The sequence below is a fragment of the Pelodiscus sinensis genome, chromosome 3 (assembly GCF_052426305.1).
Source record: "Pelodiscus sinensis isolate ZL-2025 chromosome 3, ASM5242630v1, whole genome shotgun sequence".
In the NCBI taxonomy this organism is placed as follows: Eukaryota; Metazoa; Chordata; order Testudines; family Trionychidae; genus Pelodiscus; species Pelodiscus sinensis.
Window position 1 is genome coordinate 157,164,067 of NC_143054.1, and position 21,635 is coordinate 157,185,701.

The 21,635-nt window shown below is 48.8% G+C and overlaps 1 protein-coding gene across 5 annotated transcripts in view; it reads left to right on the forward strand.

The window, feature by feature from the left end:
* Positions 1 to 21,635, forward strand: part of DISP1 (dispatched RND transporter family member 1) — a 187,642-nt gene that overhangs the window by 109,996 nt on the left and 56,011 nt on the right. For all 5 annotated transcript variants that reach the window (XM_075925248.2, XM_006115598.5, XM_006115599.5 and 2 more), the window contains one exon: positions 17,462 to 18,001. In XM_075925248.2, coding sequence (XP_075781363.1) covers positions 17,493 to 18,001 — 509 coding nt within the window. In that variant the 5' untranslated portion in view covers positions 17,462 to 17,492. The remainder of the gene's footprint in view (positions 1 to 17,461; positions 18,002 to 21,635) is intronic.

Below are 21,635 nucleotides of genomic sequence, written 5' to 3' on the forward strand. Positions count from 1 at the left end.
ATTACTGTTTCTTCTGGAGGTAAACGAATGGATAGCTATGGTGTTGTTAAATATTGCTCAATCCTTATAAATGTGTCCCTTCTTACAAAACTTAGAATTAAATTTTTTTCAGATAAACTTTTGGCGTTGAGAGAGACTTTCATCTCAGCAAGTGTCATGCTTACTATCAGAATCATCATGTGTTCTTAAACATAACAAAAACAGTGCTGATGGGCTATTTGTCTGGAGACTGGATGGTAGTCTGAGCTTTATCCTGCCCAACATTTTAAAAGGAATGAGTCATTATAAACTAGTTTAGGGTCTGTTCTTCGGTGCTAGGCATAGATTTGGGATATAATTTTTCTTAAATGGTTAAATAAACTAATTAGCTGTTTCCTAGCTATCATTTACATCAATCTCTGTACCAGATGACTGGAGGATAGCTAATGTAATGCCAATTAAAAAAAAAAGCAGCTCCAGAGGCAATCTTGGCAGTTAGAGGCCAGTTAGCCTAATTTTAGTACTATACAGAAGAACAGAATTATCAAACACAAATGAACAGGATATGTTGTGGAAGAGTCAACATGGCTTTTATTAAGGGAAATCATGACTCACTAATAGATTAGAAAAAAAACAACAAATGGTATTACGATTCTTTGAGGGTGTTAACAAACCTGGACAAGGGTGATTCAGTAGATATATAGAGTACTTGGACGTTAAGAGAGCTTTCAACAAGGTCATTCAGCAAAGGCTTTATGCAAACTAAGCAGTCATGGGATGAGAGGGAAGGACCTTTCATGGATCAGTAATTGGTTAGATGGAAGATAAAAAACAAAGGTTAGGAATAAATTCAGTTTTCACAGTGAAGAGGGGTAAATAGCAGGGTCTGCCAAGAATCTGTCCTGGGACCAGTGCTGTTCAATATAGTCATAAGTGATCTGGGAAAAGTAGTAAACAGTGAGGTGGCAAAGTTTACAGACAATACAAAATCACTCAAGATAGTTAAGTTCAAAGCTGCCTAAAAGGAGTTGTAAAGGGATCTCTCAAAACTATCTCTCAAATGCACTACTTGATCTGAGGAAGTGGGTCTGGCCCACGAAAGCTCATCATCTAATAAACCATCTTGTTAGTCTTTAAAGTGCTACATAGTCCTGTATTTTGTTTCAAAACTAGGTGACTGGAAACAAAACGGTAGATGAATTTCAATGTTAAGTGCAAAGTAGTGAACATTGGAAAGCAATGCCAACTATGCATACAAAATGATGGGTTCTAAAGTAGCTGTTACCACTTAAGAAAAATCTTGGAGTCATTGTGTGTAGTTCTCTGAAAACATCTGCTCAATGTGAAGCAACAGGGTCAACAAAAAAGTTAGGAAGTAGCAGGAAAGAGATAAGAAGACAAAGTATAAAGCCATTGTATAAATCCACAAATGTTCACATTTTGAATACTGGATGTATTTCTGTGTGCCCCATCTCTAAAAGATATATTGGAATTGGAACTGATGCAAAGAACAGCAACAAAAGTGATTAAGGATACAAAATAGTTTCCCTAGGATGGGGTGGGCAATAACATCCCAATGGTTCACTAACCCCTAATGGGCCGTTGCCACTATATTTACCTGCATGGCCACAGTACCAGTGATCGAGAGGTAGGGATGTCAGTGTTAAACAGCAAACGTCCCCCTTACCAGGCGATGCTTATTGCTTACCGGTTAATGAGCGGCTCAGCTGGGCTGGAGTAGCCCCCCCCACACCTGACACAGGTAGGGGGACTGCTCCAGCCCATCTAGGGCTCGACACACCGAGCTATGGACAGGGGTCGCAGCTGAGCTAGAGCAGCTCCTTCCTGCGTATGGTGAAGTATAATGGGCCTGGCTGGAGCAGCCCCCCACCGATGGTGCAGCAGGCCCAGCCTCTTCCTTAGCAGTCCCAGCTTGTGTTGGGCCGGGCCTGGCCTGGCCAGGCCACAGCAGTCCACTGTGCCACAGGCCCAGCCAGACTGGAGCAGCCCCCCCACCCATGCCATGGGTAGGGGGCTGGGGTCTGCTCCGTCTGGACTGGAGCCTGTTTAAGTGGTTAGCCAGTTAAACATAACATTTAACTGGTGAACTGATTAACAGGATTTTGTTTCTAATCATAGCTCCCATTGGCCGCGGATCACTGTTCCCAGCCAGTGGGAGCAGTGGGAAGCAGCACGGACCAGGATGCTGTTTCCCATGGCTTCCATTGGCTGGGGGTGGCAATCTGCAGCCAGTGGGAGCTGTGATGACCAGTACTTGCGGCAGTGCAGGTAAATATAAGTGGTGGGAGCCTGCCAGGGGCTAACCTTAGCAGATCAGATCTGGCCTGTGTGTTGGTAGTTGCCTGTGCATGCCCTAGGAAGAGAAATGAGAGACTGGGTACTGTATATTTTTTAAAAGAGCAGACTAAAGGGGAATCTGACAGAGGTCTATAAAATAATTTGGGGGGTAGAGAAAGTTAATAAGGAAGTACCCCTTCATATAACTGAAAAACCTAGGGTCACCCATTTAAATTAATAGGAGTAGATTTAAAACACACATAAGGAAAAGTTATTTTTTCACACATCACCCAGTCAACTGTTGAAACTTTTGTTTCTTCTTCGAGTGATGTCCCCGTGGGTGCTCCACTACAGGTGTCGGGCTCGTCCCGGCGCCGCAAACCGGAAAGTTCTTCGTAGCAGTAGCCCCCTCCGGAGGACCGCGCGTGCGCAGTGTGTCCCGCGGCGTTCGCGCCTTTTCTGCGTCGCGCGGTCCGACCCGCCAGTTCCTCCTAACCGTCCACGGCCGCAGACGGATCTGGAACACGCTCCTCTCCTGAGGAGGAATCGTTTAGTTAAAAAAATCAGATATATGTTCAGTTGTTTCCCAGTTAGCCCCTTCCCAACGTAGTGTTAGTCAGTGTTATATCGTTAGTTAGTTAGATTAGTTAATTGTTAAAAAAAAAAAAAAAAAAAAAAACACTCCTGTTACTTCAACCCCCTGTTTTAATCCCGGGGGTTACACCCGCACAGCGAACCATGCCCGGTTCTCCCGGGTTCAAGAAGTGCGCATCATGCGGCGAGGCTATGCCGGTGTCGGATGGCCACTCCCGCTGCATTCGCTGCCTAGGGGAGGGCCATATCCCTCAGAAGTGTGGCCATTGCGCCAAGCTAACGGCGCGCACGAGGCGTGACAGAGAGATGCGCCTTAAAATGCTCCTCTTCAACAAGGCTCTTCAGCCGCCGACGTCTACAGAGCGAGAGACCGAGGGTACGCACAAGACCAAAGAAAAGGCCTCCGCTTCGTCCAGGAGCCTAAGTGCGGCAGACTCGAGAGCCGCGTCGGGCCACCCACAGGCGATGGAAAAGCCTTCCAAAGCCCGTAGCACATCGGCGCCGAGCCCTGCACTCTCTGTGGCATCGGCCCCGCCAACCCGTCCGGAGTCGGCACCATCATCAGCGGCACCGAGCCTCCGAGCGGCACCGCAGCCGGATTCGGTGCGGTCCTCGGCACCGAGGCAATCGGCACCGTCGGCGCATGACCGTGCCCCGACTAAGACGGCACCGGTGGCCGGCCCGGCACCGAAGCCTAAACAGGCACCGAAGCCTAAGCCGCAACAACCTAAGGCACCGGACACGGCACCGAGGAAACACTCGGCACCCAGATCCCATCCAAAGCCTAGCGGCGCAGCCACTCCTCATCCTCAGGGCGCGTCGGCACCGCACCGCACCGACCGATCGCTGGAAGTGGAGCAGCCGTCTCAGTCTCCCGTTTCGGCACCGGATCCGACGACCTTACACCCTCAGGTGTCGGGACAAGAAGTGCTTCCGCCTTCCTCGCCTCCTGCGCCTCAATCACCATGTCTTCCAGGGGAAATCTCTGATGGGGCCTCACTTATCTCGATCCCAGATAGCCCGGTCCCCCATACTTCTAGAGCGGTACCGACGAAGGCACAGAGGAAAACACACCACCCTCGTACCCCTTCTCCAGGTTCGGACAGGGCAGCCTTCTCGCCTGGACCTTCGATTTCACCTCAAAGACGGCGGAGCCACTATCATGAGTACTCTCCTGCACGCCGCTACTATAGATCCCCGAGAAGGTCCATCACACCGCCTCACTATCACCGATCATACTACTCCAGATCGCCGTACCGTTACTCGTACCGTTCTCGTTCCCCTCGATCACCTACCCGCTCCCGCTATTATCGTCATAGGAGCACTCTGTCCTATTCTCCACAATACTCTCATCGTGCGTCTCGTCACCGCTCACCGCATTCGGAGCGTTCACGATCAATATCGAGGCGCTCACCCTTGTCTCCGAGCCGACAGCAAATATATTCGCCAACGACCCAAGGCTCTATTCCACCGGCTCAACGCCCACCAGCGCCTACGGGAGATGCGTCCACGACTTCGGTCCCACAGGACGATACCACTCAGTCGCCAGTGGCGGAACACCAGTCAGTGGCCTCCCCGACAGAGGTCGCTTCCTCTTCTCCTGATGATGCGGTGTTTAACGACGAACCCCCTCTAGCAGATGATTATAAGCAGTTCCATGAGCTTTTTACACGGGTAGCGGATTCACAAAACTTACGCACCTCGGGGGCGCCTCCAAAACACCATCCGCTGCTCAGAAATTTACAACATTCTAGTAAATCCAAGCTAGCTCTTCCTTTCGATGCCGCGATATTGGAGGTAGCCAATGACATCTGGCAAACTCCGGCGTCTATGCCTCCTACCAACAAACGCACGGACAGGAAATATTTTATCGACGCCAAGGATGCAGAGTTTCTCTTTACCCATCCTGTTCCGAACTCTATCGTGGTTGACGCAGCACAGCAAAAGGCGAGATCCGCGCAGGCGAGAAATTCTATCGCGGACAAAGAGGCCAAACGCTTGGATTTGCTAGGCAGAAAGGTCTATTCATCTGCTACGGCCACATTGAGGATGGCAAACTACTCTGCCCATCTTGCCAACCACGACTTCGACAACTATTCGAAGTTAGTGCCGCTCATACAGCATCTCCCACATTCCCAAAGGGAGGTACTGAAGGCCATAGTACAAGAGGGGTACACAGTGGCCCGTAATGCGCTCCAGATATCCCTCGATATCGCGGACTCGGCCTCCCGCACTACCGCGACGTCCATCGTCATGCGACGAGACTCTTGGCTCCACCTGGCTTCCGTGCCAAAGGATCTACACCCTAAGGTGGAGGACCTCCCATTTGACCGAGCATCCCTGTTCGCTCAAAACACAGACCAAGTGTTTCACTCAGGAAAAGACTCTAGAAATACGTTAAGAACTCTAGGGATGTACACCCCGCCCTTCAGGCGCAGGAGAGCCTGGCCATATAACAGGCAGAGGCCGCCTCCTTCTTCGGCTTCCTACTATACCAACCAACGATTTAGGCCATACGACCAGCAGAGACAGAGGCAGCGCCCCCAACGTCGCCGCCAGCAACCTAACAAGGCCAACAACCAGCAACAATCTAGACAGCAAGTTTGACATACTGATCGAGAGTCTGCGAGCCATCCCTCAGCTAGAACCCAACGCGAGAGTAACCAAACTCTTCAACCGCCGTCTGTATCCATACTCCCTTCGTTGGTTTGCCATCACCACAGACCGCTGGGTCAGGGAGATTGTAACCTCAGGACTCACCATTCCGTTCTCCACCTTGCCTCCCACCAACCCTCCCTCCCCACCCCTTTTCAGGGACCCCTCCCACGAAAATCTGTTACGACAGGAAGTAGTACACCTACTTACCATAGGTGCAGTGGAAATAGTTCCTCCCGAATTCCATCGCAGGGGGTTCTATTCCCGATACTTCCTCACAGAGAAAAAGTCGGGGGGATGGAGGCCGATACTAGACCTTCGCGGTCTCAACCGCTACCTGCGAAGATACAGATTCAAGATGGTTACTCTGGGTTCCATCATTCCAACACTACAAAAGGGGGATTGGTTCGCGTCTCTCGACCTGCAGGACGCATACTTCCACATTCCTATCCATCCAGCTCACAGGAGATTTCTGCGATTCACCGTCGGAGACGACCACTACCAATATGCGGTACTTCCCTTCGGCCTATCCGCAGCTCCGAGAGTGTTTTCAAAGACCATGGCAGTCATAGCGGCATACCTCCGTCGAGCGGGGATCACCATCTTCCCTTATCTCGACGACTACCTCCTCTCGGCACCTTCGAGAGAACAAGCCGAGATGGCAGTTGCCACTACAAAAGGCATCTTCGAGACCCTTGGCCTAATTATCAATCTGCCAAAATCTACTCTAACTCCGGCCCAGTCCATCGTGTTCATTGGGGCCAGACTAGACTCTACCACTGCTATGGCGTATCTGCCTACGGACAGAGCCGACACCATTCGAGACCTATCGAACGTCTTGCTCACAGCCCCGAAGGTCTCTTACCTTACCTGCCTGAAACTATTGGGCCACATGGCCTCTACCACATACGTCATAGCCCATGCTCGCCTCCGCATGCGATGTCTGCAACATTGGCTCCTCATAGCCTACAAACCGGGCATTACCAATATCAACACTTTCATAACCGTCCCTGCCCGAGTCAGGAAATCGCTCGTTTGGTGGACTCTACCTGCCAATACTCTAGCAGGCGTTCCATTCCGGATCCAGCCCCCATCCATTCAATTGACCACGGACGCGTCGCTAATAGGCTGGGGAGCGCACATGTTGCACTACCGGATTCAGGGACTGTGGTCCCATCAGGAATCCCTACTCCATATAAACTTCCTGGAGCTCAGGGCAGTCTTCAACGCATGCCGCCACTTTGTCCAACATATACAGGGGACCACCATACAAGTCCTTACCGACAACATATGCACGGTTTACTACATCAACCGGCAAGGCGGGGCCCGGTCCAGGACTTTGTGTGCGGAAGCAGTGCGCCTGTGGAACTGGGCGATCCGCCACAGGATCGCGCTCGTAGCTTCCTATCTCCCCGGCAAAACCAATATAATTGCGGACACGCTCAGCAGATCATTCCACTCCCAACACGAATGGGAGCTCCTTCACTCTGTAGCCCTCGATCTGTTTCGGGCATGGGGTTACCCAGAGATCGACCTCTTTGCCACTCGCGACAACAGGAAGTGCCGCTCTTACTGTTCGAGAGCGGGGATAGACAACCAATCCTTGGGGGATGCCTTCCTTCTCAATTGGGGAGCGTACCATCTCCTCTACGCTTTTCCCCCAATCCCGCTGATACCGCGGGTAATACAGAAAATACTATCAGACTCGGCGACAGTAATCCTCGTGGCTCCCTTCTGGCCGCGCCAGACTTGGCTCACGCAACTCATGCAGATGTCGGTGTCCAGACCTCAACGTCTTCCAAGGATCAACAACTTGATCTCACAACAAAACGGCAACTTTCTCCACCCGGATGTCGACCGCTTGCACCTGACAGCTTGGCTCCTAACTGGCTCCAGGGCCTAGAGTTAACCTGCTCCCAAGCAGTCATGGATGTACTCGTGCAAAGCAGACGACACAGCACCCAACGATCGTACATCTATAAGTGGCGTCGCTTCTCAGCCTGGTGCCGGCCACAAGCCATTAACCCCCTAAATGTGCAGATCCAGCGTATTCTGGACTATGTCCTGCATTTACACTCCCAAGGATTGGCCGCTGCTTCGCTAAAAGTACACTTGGCAGCTATTTCGGCTTTTCACGCTCCCATAGAGAGCTTTTCCGTTTTCTCTCATCCACTTACGAAGAAATTTCTCAAGGGAATTTCCAATATTTGTCCACCACACAAGCCTATCCCGCAGCCATGGGACCTTGGCCTTGTACTGGACACCCTTACCCGCCCACCATTTGAACCACTTGCGACTTGTGAGTTGCAAATTCTCACGATAAAGGTTACCTTTCTCCTGGCAATAGCCTCAGCTCGGCGAGTTTCAGAGCTTGCAGCGCTCTCAGCGGACCCGCCATACACGATGTTCACTCAGCAGGGAGTCTCACTGAGATGTCACCCATCCTTCTTGCCAAAAGTCAACTCGTCCTTTCATGTCAATGAACCTATAATCTTCCCTACTTTCTACCCCAAACCGCATGCTACACCGGAGGAAGCCCGCTGGCACACTCTGGACATTAGAAGGGCATTGGCATTTTACCTTGACAGAACACGTCCATTCCGGAAGTCTCCGCGTTTGCTATTATCACTCGCTGATCGCTCTAAAGGTCATCAGCTGTCGTCCCAACGTATTTCCAAACATATAGTTAACTGCATCACCCGTTGCTACACTCTCAGGGGGAAATCTCTGCCCTGTTCGCTAACAGCGCATTCAACCAGAAGTATGGCTGCCTCCACGGCTTTTATGAAAAATGTATCTCTTACAGACATATGCAGGGCAGCGACATGGTCGTCCGCATCCACCTTCGCTAGACACTATGCTCTTGACCGTCTCAAGGTCGCTGACACAGCAGTCGCTCAAGCAGTCCTTTCCTCCGTGCACAAGTAAATCCGAAGCACAATCAGTGCGAGGGTGACTGCTTCATACTCACCTGTAGTGGAGCACCCACGGGGACATCACTCGAAGAAGAAGAAAAGGTTACTCACCTTGTGCAGTAACTTCTGTTCTTCGAGATGTGTGTCCCCGTGGGTGCTCCACGACCCGCCCTCCTCCCTGCTTCGGAGATCTCTCTTGTATCTTGCAGATGTTCCGGCTAGGAGGAACTGGCGGGTCGGACCGCGCGACGCAGAAAAGGCGCGAACGCCGCGGGACACACTGCGCACGCGCGGTCCTCCGGAGGGGGCTACTGCTACGAAGAACTTTCCGGTTTGCGGCGCCGGGACGAGCCCGACACCTGTAGTGGAGCACCCACGGGGACACACATCTCGAAGAACAGAAGTTACTGCACAAGGTGAGTAACCTTTTCTTCCAGGAGGTGTTATGAAGCCCAAAAGTATGTCTGGGTTCAGGTAAATAAATTAAATAAGTTCTTGAAAGATAGGCCCATCAGTGGCTATTAGCAAAGATAGTTAAGTATGCAAGCCATGGTCTGGGTGTTCTTAAGGTTCTGACTGCCAGAAGCTGAGACTGGATGACAGGGAATGATTCTTTTGATATTTGTCCTGTTTTGTCCATTCCCTGTAAAGAATCTGGCCTCACACACTATCAAAAGAAAGGATACTGGGTTAGCTGGACCATTGGTGTGGCCCAATATGGCTATTCTCAACCTCTTAGAAAGATCCATAAATGATCTGTGCTTTCCCAAATTTCCACTATGTCATTCACATTTGAATTTGCACTTCTGTCATTCTCAGCTGCAAGCATTATTAGTCCAGATGGTATTTCTTGAACTAATGTTTTTTTAAGCCTGTGGGTTTTTTAACAAACTTTAAAGTAATGAAAATTCTTTCAAGTGCAGCCAAAGTAACAGGTGAAGTTAATCCAAGTCTAAATGAAACATAGAAGTTAAGGAATACCAAATCCTACATGTTTTTAACATCTTTAAGTATTAGGTACTTACTGAAGGCCTTACAACCCAGGTGGCAGAAAGGTGAGCTGGGTAAGCATTGTTCAATATTAACTCTGCAAATGAGAGGACTCGCACATAAAACTGTCATTATATAACATCGCCTTTCTATGGTGTAGTAGCTTCCAGATAAGACAGTACTCCAAACTATTGGCCTTGGTTGCATCACTGAAGTGCCTGCCTTTTCTCAGCAATTTACATTGTTAAGTATACAATAGTTAAAGACATTTGTAGGCAAAGTTTCTACATCGGGGTGGGTTTTAATGGGGGCCACTCCAAGATTTTGGTAAGTGGTCAAAAGCCGCACTTCTATGGAGCTGGTGCGGAGTCTGGGACGGTGAGTGGGGTGGAGAAGGGAGATTAGGATAGAGGACTGAGGTGCAGGAGAGGGTATGGGGTCTGAGAGGGAGTTTGAGTAAAGGAAGGGGTTATGATCTTGGGCAGGAGTTTGGGATCCAGCGTGCAGGAGAGGATTCTAGCCTGCGGGAGTGGTGTAGAAGTGAATAAAGGGTCTGGGAGGGAGTTGTGACTGGGGGGGAGGGGGAGAAATACCGAAGGTTTGGGTTGTGACCTGCAGCAGGAAGTTGGGGAGAGAGTAGCTGGGATACCAGAGGTAGGCTCTGGCTTGGGAGGTGCTTACTGAGACAGGCTCCAGGCCTGTCTGCTTGGCTGGCTGCACCATGTGGCTCATCTCCAACAATGGGAGGAGGGAGTGAGGGTGGGCAGAGGCTTAGCTCGCTGCCCTTACCTCCAGCAAAATTTCTCAGCTCCTATTGGCCAGGAGTTTTGTTATGGGAGTGGGGACAGTACACACAGCTTTCCCTTCCCTCCCCAGTGTCCAGAGCAATTAGCAGCCAGTGGTGATTAGCATGCTGTTCAGTAAGGATGCTGGCTGGGCCCACCACACCGCAGTTGGTGGCTGTTCAGTGGCACTGTGGGTGGTTAACTGGTTAAACTATAGTTTAACAGGTTAACATATTACATAGGACTTTACATTCCTACCACCTGGTACTCCCATCAGCAATTTAAAGGGCCCAGACCGTGAGCTCTGAGCCCCAGGGCAGATGCCTCCTTTTGCCCTGCCCCCAGTGGCAGGCCTGGCTGCATGCTACATATGCAGCGTTGCCTGCTCTAACAGTGACTTCCATCCTCAAGCTGGCCCCAGGCCATCTCTAAGAGGATGGGGCTCTGTACACCCCAGCCCTTGCGCCACTTCTTTCTGCCCCTGCTTCCTTCCCTCCCCCAAGCAATGTGCAAGGGGCTGGGCACCAGCCGAAGAGGCCAGACCAGGGTGGGCAATAATTTTTGCCTGGGGGCCGCTTCAAAATTTTTTAAAGGAGCCCCGGGGCCACCCTGAAAGGGGTGGGGCCTAAACAGGAAGGGGCAGGGCTACCCACCCCCAGACCATAATTGGTCTGGGGGATGGGGGAGCCCTTTTGCCCCCCCTTCCCACTAGGCACCTATGCCCTGGAAGAGGCTTAGCACGCTCCCCCACCCCCAGGCCAATCCGGGCCTGGGGGCAGGGGAGCGCGGGAAGCCTCCTCCCACCCTGCAAGGAGCACCTGGCACTTTTGAAGTGCCTCAGGCTCCTCGCAGGGCCGGGGCAGGGCAAAGGAAACTTCATGTGGCTCCCCCGACCTTGATTGGCCTGGGGGCGGGGAAGCGTGCAAAGCCTTCTCCACTCTCCCCCCATCCTGCAAGCAGCGCATAATTGGCCTGGGGGCAGGGGGAGCAGCAGTGCCTCTGTGCGCCGGATCCACCCACTTGGTGAGCCAAGTGAGGCCTTTTTGCCCATCACTAGGTCAGACCCACCCTGGCACTCACCAGGGGTGGAGGGAAGTGGAGAGACCTGGCTCCAGCCCACTGAGCTCTGTTGGTTCCCATCTGCATTGTTCGAGGGAGGGAGTTTGTGGGAATGGGTGGGACCATTCAGCCATAGTGGGAGGCTGAGCATCATAGCAGGGAGCCAGGTTATTCTGCTCCTCCCCTCACCCCCGCTACTGCCATTAGGGATGTAAGAGACTAATTGAGTCACTACTCGACTATCGCTACTCTCCCCCCGCCCCGCCCTGCCCTCCCCCCCGCCACCTCTATCAGAAGCAGCAAGTGGGGGGATCAGGAGCTGGTGCTGGGGGCAGCCAGCTTAAAAACTGGTTCCCCCTCGCTCCATCTCCATGGGGGAAAAGAGGGTGGGGGTGGTTCAAGGGAAGCAGAGGTGCAGTGGGGGACCAGGTGCAAGCCAGGGCTCAGCTGTCCCCGCTCATTCCCAGTCCCAAATGGTGTGCCTCTGCCTTTTAAATATAGTAAGAGCCAGGAGGCTTTTACTACATTTAAAAGGCATAGCTGCAGCAGGGTTAGCTCCCCGGGGCTGAGAGCTAAACCTACTGTAGCTCTGTGGTTTCCCCCCTTATCAACTAATTGGTGAATGGAAATTACATCAACTGCTTGATTAGCTGATTAAACACAATTTAACTTCCTCAACTGCCACTGGTGGGAGTGTGGGTTTGCCTGACCTGTTGTTTCCCTGCCTGGCTACTGTGCTCCTGCCCCAATCTCCTCAGCTCTTGCACTCTCAGCCCTTGTGCACAGATACCCTTCCCAGAAAGCGCCCCTCTCCACAGGTGACTGAATAAAGCACCTAAAGTGCTTGGGATGATGCTGGATTTGTGTGTCCTATCTACTATATATTTTAGAGAATTTGTACATCTGTGAGTCCAATTGTTCAAGAACTCCTCCTAAACCAGGGATCAGCAATCTTTTCAAACCAAAGAGCCAAACTATATAAAAATTCAGAACAAGTGGTCGTCAAAGCCATATAAGAATGTGCATTTGCATGACTAAAAATATACAACTTAATATTATTAATTGACATGATGAAGAATAAATGAAATATACTCACAGACTTTATTTAATGGGGCTTCTGCTGCTGCATCTTTTCACACATTTCTTTGAAGTTTACATTGTAACTGGTCAAATCCAGCTTCATGCATGCCTTCAGGCTGTCTTCTGTCAATCTTATGGCAGGGGTTGAAGATGTGGGAGTGCAGGAGTCTAGGTTGGAGTGTGTGAAGGGCTCAGAGCAGGGAGTTTTGGATGTTGGTGTATGATGGGCTCAGGGCACAAGGTTGGGGTGTGAGGGGTATTATGTCAGGGGTCTGGGGATGTGGGGTGAAAGGGGCTCAAGGCAGGGGGTTCAGGTGTATGATGTGCTATGGTTTGGGTGTGGGTGTGTGTGTGCGTGCGCGCGCAGGAGTATTATGACACTGCAGCCAGATGGGGCTGAGCCCCAATTGGGGGCTTTTTGGTCAGGATTCATTTTTAAGTAAAGTAAAATATTGTCAAATACAAAAGGTTTCAACATTGTCTTTATTTATGGCAGAAGTGGGGAACCTTTTTTGGGATGGGGGCCACTGAGTTTGGGTGAAAGAAGCAGTTATGACCTGAGGCACGGGATTGGGGTGCAGGAGTTTGGATTGTGACCCAGGGCACGGGGTTACAGTGCAAGGGTTTGGATGTGACCTAGGGCCCGAGGGGATTGTGATCTGGGGCAGGAGATTGGGGTGCTGGTCTGGGAAAGGACATGGGCTTAGGAGGGTGCAGAGAGTTTGTCTTACGTGGAATAGGGGATAGGAGTGGGGAAGCTGAGGGCTGGGGACAGAGGAAGGGAGGGGCTGGGGTGCCAGAGGCAGGCTCTGGCTGGGAGACTTACCAGTGAGACTCCAGCACACCAGCCCAGCATGTTTCTCAGGAGCCTATCCTGCCCCCTCACAGGCTGCAGAGCTGAGGGGAGGTGGGATTGGTGCTTTGCACACTGCCTGTTCTTGAAACAGGAAGTTCCCATTGGCCAGAAACCAGCTAATGGGATTGTGTTGGGGGTGGGACCAGCTGTGACGCACCACTCCCTCCTCTCCCCTCCTGGGCTCACAAGTTTGTGAAAAACAAAAGCAGCCCAGCAGCTGTTTTTCTGGGCAATGTGCAGGGGCAGGGCAAGCAAGGGAGTCAGGGAGGGGGGCTCTGCTGCATCCGCAGGCCACATTGTTTTGCCAAGGCCTGGTGTAGTGCCAATGCGGACTCCTTGCTGAGGGTAAAACAAGGGGTTTGGGCTTGAGCTTTAAAAGAGCCATATATGGCTCCCTAGTGAGCCATATATGGCTCTATCCTAAACAGTAAGAGCTAGGATCACCAAATTTGGTAGTCAGCTTCCTCTTATAACTTAAAGCATGCTCAGGGTTTGGTTGAGAACAATGGGATGTGCATGGAATGTGATTTTTCTCATCAAAAGGAAAGGAAGGGGTGTGATAGCAGTGACCGTTTTATTCACAAATGACCCTAGGGGGGCAGCAAATGCCCCAGCCCTGTGAAGCAGCTGCTCACCGTGCCATGCAGTCCCCGCCACTCCAAGCAGCCCTGGGGGGAGCAGCTGCCCACCTTCCTTCCCCGGGCTCACTTTGAATATACTTTCATAGCCATTCATCTGGAATAATTATTAGTGACATCATATAAATACTTGTTGTTTCATCTTTTCAAACTTAATTTTCAAGTATCATGATTCTGATCAAAAGTAAGATTAAAAATACTTTGGGACTTTACTGATACAAAACTTGTCTCAAAATCAGTTCCTCAAGAAGTGTTCTTATTTTCATTGGTATATGTCAGGGGTGGCCAACCCATTAAATGAAGAGAGACAAAACAGCAGCAGAATTGTTGAGCCAAAAAAAAAAAAAAAAAAAAGCTACCCCTTTAAAAACCACGAGTTAGGCTTTTTGGCCACATCAGGCTCCTGTTGGCCGATGCCATCTTGCCACACCGGCCGGACAGCTCCCCTGCACCCAGGGAGCCGGGGGCCGTTTGTAGGGGCACATGGGGTGGCTTCGTGAGCCGTGAGGGAGGCTTCGCAAGCCGCACTTTCAGGAGTGAAGAGCCGCATGAGGGCTCGTGAGCTGTGGTTTGGCCACCCCTGGTATATGTTAATAATGTGTTGTGCTTTAAGACCAAAACCCAATAGCTGTCATCTAGTTGAAGTCTATGGTTATCTGGTATTCATGCACACCTTGCTGTATTATTGATAGCACTAGTAAATACTTTAGAACTCTTGCAAGCCAACCATGCAAGCCAACCAAAGGTACAATTTCCTCAAGCAATGATCCAGTGCGCCATAATTTCCTGTTCATGACTAATTAACAATGTCATCCTATCAGTAATATCCATGAATAAGCAAATATAAGCACACAAAAATTCCTAAAAATGCTGCCAGACAACTCAATAAGAGCATTCTTTTTCTGGATGTTACGTCCCCTTTAATAGCCTCTTTGGAGCTACCATGCAGCTCAGGAGAAAACCAGGCTGTTTAAACATAGCAGTATTTCATATAACTAATGTCTTGTCAAACTGAGACAAGCTTTAGCAGCCCTTCAATTTACTCTTCTATGCTTGGTGAAATGTCTTTTTAAAAGGCTTGACTTGTTTGGAGCAGGGGAGGGAATCTTTAGAAAGTATTTGAGGAATTGGACTTTTCTTACTATTATTTAGAGTTAACTTCGCAAAAACCTGGCTCTGCTTATGATTCATAACAAATAGCATGATCAGAGATTACATTTTCCTTTAGTTTTGGAAGTTGAGGGTTCAGAAGGAAAAGATCTGAGATGCAACACCAGGGGTTGCCATGGGCAGCATTCCATTGTGCAAAAGCATTTTCTAGTTTAATTAGTTGAACAACTGATATCAACAGCTCATCTGGCTGGACATTCTTAGCACTCTGAATGCTCAGTAGCAGTATAGGAAAAGAAGACTAGTTACACTTTCTTGCTTATCTTTTATTTTTCATCTGTGTGATGTATCTTCCTGCAAACTCTTAAGGCTATGTCTGCACTAGGGATTTTAGTGCATAGTAGTTTAAATGATTAACCAGTAAGCCCAGGCTTATTGATTAATTGAAATGACTATACCCTCCCGCCCTTGCTGCTTCTGTATCAGAGGCAACAAAAGAAGCGGACGGGGGGGGGGGGGGGGGAGGAGGGAGGCGGGAGCAGGTTTTCCTGGAGAGCTGTTTCTCTGCCCATGCTGGTTCCTGTGGAGCCCCTTGCTGTCTCTCTTCCTCCCCCCCCCCCCCATCCCCTGCTGCCTCGCACAGAGATAGCAGCATGTCAGGCAGGTGGGAGCTGGTACTCCGGGAAGCTGGCTTAAAAGCTGGCTCCCCATGAACACTGGATCTCGTGGAGCCACCTGCCCCCCGCTTCCTCCTACACTGCTTCCTCTTTTATCTGGGGGAGGAGGGTAAGCCGATACTCTTGGAAAGCGAGCTTTTAAACTGGCTGGCTGCATGGGTCCGCTCTGCAGCGCTGCCTGTCCCCTTTGCTGCTTCCCACAGAAACAGTACAGGGAGCAGGCGGGAGCCAGAGCTTGGGGAAAGCTGGTTTAAAAGTGCTCGGGCTCCCCGCGGATAGGGGCTGCTGCCACCTCGCAATGATATACATTATTTCAGACATCTACGGGGACTTCTAGGTGGCAAACTAAAGTGTTTTGATTTCTTTAAAGAGTCTTTAAAAAGAATCTCTTCAGAATATTTATATGCTTGGTTTTCAATGGTTATTGGTTGATGTGAGGAGAGGGCAGAAACTCTAACCACCAAGTTGATTACTCCTAAATGCTGGCTGCCATGCAGTCTTGTCTCTCTCACTAACTGTTCAAGGGGTCAGCAAACTCCAGTGCATGGTTTTGATGGTTAATTTTCATTTACGTGGAAGTCTGTTTTTATTAATAGTACTTTTTCAGTTCATCTGTATACTGACCAGACTGAGTCTTTTCCAGCCAGTTCAGGGGTGCACCACTGCTTCTCAACCACGAGCTGGCTGTAGACCAGAGGCAGCCAGAGTGTGTGTTCCTTTGAATTATATATTTTGGTCTGGTCACTCAATGTGTAACCTTTAACTTGGGTTTTGGTTGAATGAGTAAAAGGACTTTGAAACAGCCACACAGATGCCTATATCTCACTTCTTACTAGTGCCCTTTTTCTAGAGCAAATTCATCCTGCTCTCTGCCTCAGTTCTGTATGCAATGGGAGACAAGATTTGGGGAACCCAGAGTTCAGCTCTTGAAGAGCTGTCTATGCGCTTGTCTGCAGGGAGGTGGAGGGTATGTTGGGTCTGGCATCAAAAAGACAGCAAAGGTTGTGTGGCCTTCCTGGAAGCTGGCCATAGAAGCTACACCATCCCTAAGAGCCCACTTGCAAAAAGCATTCAGTTTTCATTTTTTGCTTTAAAAACTTTAACCTAGTGGCTCCTAGCTAAGAGACTGTTGTTTGAGCTGTTTCCTGCTGAATTAGCTAAGGCTTTGTGCCTGTGGTTGCTACATAGGACTTTGAAGACAGTTGTTTTCTTATTTAGGGAAGAGTAGAAGTTAGATCAAATCATTTTTACACTCTAGCTATCCTGTTGACTAAACTCCCAAAAGGTGATTTATTATGCCCCACTTTAGCTTTTTAAAATCTGATATTTTTAATCGCTACTATAATCCCTGCCCCCCATCTATTGTGGTATTTATTGTAATCTTATCAGGCTTTAACTTTGTCTCATTTATTCTGTTGCCCAATAATAATTTCTTACTGATGTAATAACTAGGTTTTTAAAATGTAAGATCTCCTTTTCAGAGAAGTTGTCCTTGATTCTTGGAAAGCAGCTTATTTTTTTCATTCAAGAAATGTACAGCAATGATATACTCTGGAGAAACAAAACTATGTTCTGAAGTATACTGCTAAACTGAATCCTTAGGCCACAGCAGTACAGTTACATCCCCTAGCAGAAGGCCCATGCTATTTAATGTAGGCAAAAGTTCATCTATTCTTGGATCTAGTTGCATGGATTGTTCTTATGTGATGGAGTTATAGTTGTGGGACTAGGACCTTACCATTTTCAATTTAAACTATTTTGATTTTTTTGAACACTGGAAAAAATGATGCCTCCTGCTAACTTTGGTTTATTTAATTTTCTCTAGTGACACGACCGGTCCATCTAGAAGTCGGGGTATGGCTATGAATAATGGCAATAATGATTTTGTGGTCCTGAGTAATGGCAACATCCTCTCCAGTGCCACCAGTCCCAGTATCCTTTCAGCAACTGATGGAGGCATTGCAGCCCAACACCTCCCCTCCAAAGAGACGCCAAGAACTAAAGTGAGTCCAAATGGATGCCTGCAACTTAATGGTACAATCAAACCATCCTTCCTGCCTTTAGACAACCAAAGAACTCAACAGATGTTGACACAATCTTGTCACTCTTGCCCATACCATCATCCTTTAAGTAGCCATAATAAACAGCAAGAATGTCATTCGCTGACTGGGAGCACACCTCCACCTCCTCTGACTTCCTGCTGCCTGCAGCCCCATACTGAATATTCAGCATCTATCTGCCAAAAACATACACCTATGTATCAGACCACCTGCTGTCTTCAACCCTCCCCATCATTCTGCCTTCATCATCAATGGCCTGACCATTTTCAACATCAGTCAGTTCAACAACATATAGCCAGTGTAAGGTGAGTGGAATGGATTTTCTTTGGTGTTCAGTATGCAATTAATTCTATCTGTATTTGGTTTCCCTTATTTCTGTAAAAAGTGAAGGTCAAAACGGAGAGTGAATTAAATCTTTTAAACATACCGTTTTGCAGGCAATATGAAAATCGGATGCATACCCACCTAACTGCATGCGAACTGTGTGTATTATGTTCAGGAAGTCCCTGGGTTACGTACAAGATAGGGACTGTAGGTTTTGTTCTTAAGTTGAATCTGTATGTAAGTCGGAACTGGCGTCCAGATTCAGCCGCTGTTGAAACTGACCAGTGGCTGACTACAGGAAGCCCGAGGCAGAGTTGCTCTGCCCCGGGCTTCCTGGAATCAGCCTCTGATCAGTTTCAACAGGCTGAATCTGGACGCCAGTTCCCCGACTTACATACAGATTCAACTTAAGAACCCCAGGCGTCCCCAAGTCAGCTGCTGCTGAAACTGATCAGCGGCTGATTCCAGGAAGCCCGGGGCAGAGCAACTCTGCCTTGGGCTTCCTGTAGTCAGTGCTGGTCAGTTTCAGCAGCGGCTGACTTGGGGACGCCTGGGGCAGAGCAGCTGGGGTGCTGCTGGGTTGCTCCAGTAGCGCCCAGAGCGGCGCTGCGGGACCAACTGGCAGCGCCCCAGCTGCTCTACCACAGGCGTCCGAGAAAAGCCTGGACTGCTTGGGGGGGGGGCGCGTACTAGCTGCGCCCCCCCCCCCCACAGCAGACCAGGGAGATGCGGGCGGGGGACCGAGACGCACCGGGGTCCCGCGTCCTCCGCAGCTTTGCTCCCCGTCTCCCTGGTCTGCGGATCTCCAGCAGACCAGGGAGACGGGCAGCAAACCCCGTTCGTAACTGCGGATCCGACATAAGTCGGATCCGCGTAACTCGGGGACTGCCTGTACTTTATCTTTATTTCATTCTTTGAACCTGGGGGTTTACTGTCCGGGGGAACTAATTCAAGTCAAGAACATTTATGTAGTGTAGGAGAACTGCTGTTTTTTCATTCCACAGTCACATCCTCCTCTGAGTTGTTTAGGTTATCTGAAAGTCATGTAGTTCTTCATGTTAAAAGCTACTTCTCTTTGCTAGCCAGTTCTTGGTCTTCTAAAAGAGCAGATACTGATAGTTTTATCAGAATTATGAGAACTATGCAGTCAGCTGAGACAAAAGAGAACAGATGGCAAATAGGCTGGAATCATTCATTCATTCATTCATTCATTATTTCTCTTACCTGATTTTTTTTTTATTTGTTTGTTTGGATCTCAAAGTGAGATTCTTTACCAGGAACTAAGCCTCCTGAATCAATTAATTCAATGTTTTTTAGACTTCAGATCAGGGTGGGGAACCTTTTTTGTGTCGGGGATGCTGACCCACAGAAAAATGAGTCTTGGGCTGCACACAAGTGGGAAGCAAAAACACACAAAAAAAACCCCAAACCCTGACTGGGAAGCAGAAAAGACACTTCTCGCATTTCCCTCACACAACAGAGCCTGGCGGAGGGAGGCAGCTAGTAGATTGTGCCCCAGCCCCACTTAGGGTATGTCTAGACTACATGCCTCTGTCGCTAGAGGCATGTAGATTAGGCTACCAGACATAGTAAAATGAAGCGGCGATTTAAATAATCGCCGCTTCATTTAAATTTACATGGCTGCCGCGCTGAGCCGACAAACAGCTGATCAGCTGTTTGTCGGCACAGCGCGATAGTCTGGACGCGCGGGTGTCAACATCAAAGGTATTTGTCGACCACCCAGGTAAGCCTCCTGGGATGAGGTTTACCTGAGTGGTCGACAAATACATTTGATGTCGACACCCGTGCGTCCAGACTATCGCGCTGAGCGGACAAACAGCTGATTAGCTGTTTGTCGGCTCAGCGCGGCAGCCATGTAAATTTAAATGAAGCGGCGATTATTTAAATCGCCGCTTCATTTTACTATGTCTGGTAGTCTAATCTACATGCCTCTAGCGACAGAGGCATGTAGTCTAGACGTACCCAGAGGGATGGCAGGGGAGCTGATGCACAAGTGAAGGCTCCTCAAAGTTAGGGGGGAGCCCCAAGCCTTGGGCTGGATCCAGGCAAGCCGGGGGCTGCGTTTTGGCTCCCGGGCCATAGGTTCCTCATCCCTGCTTTAGATAGATAGTAGCTATTAAAATGAGAGCAGTTTCATTAGGATGCTTTTTGTTCAAAGCACATCTCCCTACAGAAGTCAGTGGCACCTGTGAGTGCTCAGCAATTTTACCAGTGAGGTCCACTTGTCTCAAATTGGACAGCCTGAAAGTGAGGAAAAACTGTGAAAAGTATGGCTCAAGTGACTTGCCAGTCATTACATAGAGACTTTGTAGAGTGAGGGATACAAAACCTGTTTTCCGAGTACAACCATGCGTTATGGAGCAAATCTTGTTCCTTACTTTATAGCTATATAGCACCACAGATACAGATGAAAGATTGCTGCTTTGGCCCAACACCTACAGATTTAAGGGAACTCAGTTTAGCACTTGAATTTTCTGAATATGGGATCACTTCAGACTAGTGATTCTCAGTCTTCATTAAAAGCTGGTTTCTTGGTGTGGTTGAAAACTATCCAGCGTTCCTGGATGTGAAGAAAACTTTGCAAATATAAATAGCTCCAGCAATGAGGCTTACTACATTTATTCTAGGCAGACCTGGCAAAGAGTCCTAGTGTTAAAGTTGCCTAATAGTTTTCATTATAAAACCCTATTTTCTGTTTTTACAATGTCAAACTAATCAGGTGCAAATTATCTGTGTTTTGTATCTGCCCCAGGTTGAATTTTTGTTTGTTTGCTTGCTTGTAAGTTTCAACAAAAATAGTTCAGCCATTTCTGTGAATGACGTTTAGGAAGAATGTTTCACCAACATTAGATTCTTACAACTATTGGACAAACATCTCTATGCTTTAGAATAGGTGTTGGCAGTCATTAGATCAGTGTTTCTCAACCAGTGGTATGAGTACCCTTAGGGGTACTTGAGAGAAGTCTGGGGGGTACCTCAACACAACTGAAATTTTGAGAGAACTGAATTAAGTGTTAAGTTTTACAGCGCTTTATTATTTTTGTATTTTTTACACCCAAAAATTTCATTGTGTCCAGCTACAATTAAGTTATTTAAACAAATATGTTGCAATGGTAGAAAAAAAATTTGTCAAACTGTAGGTACTGAGGGTACTTATAATGTTTTTAAAGGGGGTACTTTATAAAAAAAGGTTGAGAAACACTGTATTAGATGAGTTCTCCCTAGGTTCAAAGAGGTGGCTTTCTTTCTCCCTTTAAAAAGCCATTCAATTTGACTCTGCTCTATCACTCAGGACAAACTTAAACAACAAATAGTCTTGGAGTATGTGTCCATACTCCATAGATGTTCGTTAGATAGTAGGTAGCTAGATTCTTAGGGGATTCCATCTGGATTGTGAGTGATCTTGTTGCACAGCTGAACGGAGCCGCCTTTACAATTGTCTCCCAGTTGTCAGGGCCACTCCACGGGCATTAAACTAATAGCAAGAGACCATCTTACTTGTGCACTCAGTGCTAGCCCTTGTTGGAGCCCAGATGTATACCGCGAGGAGGAAGTTTCTGGCAGAGTGGATGGGGTGTGGAGACAAGGGCAGAA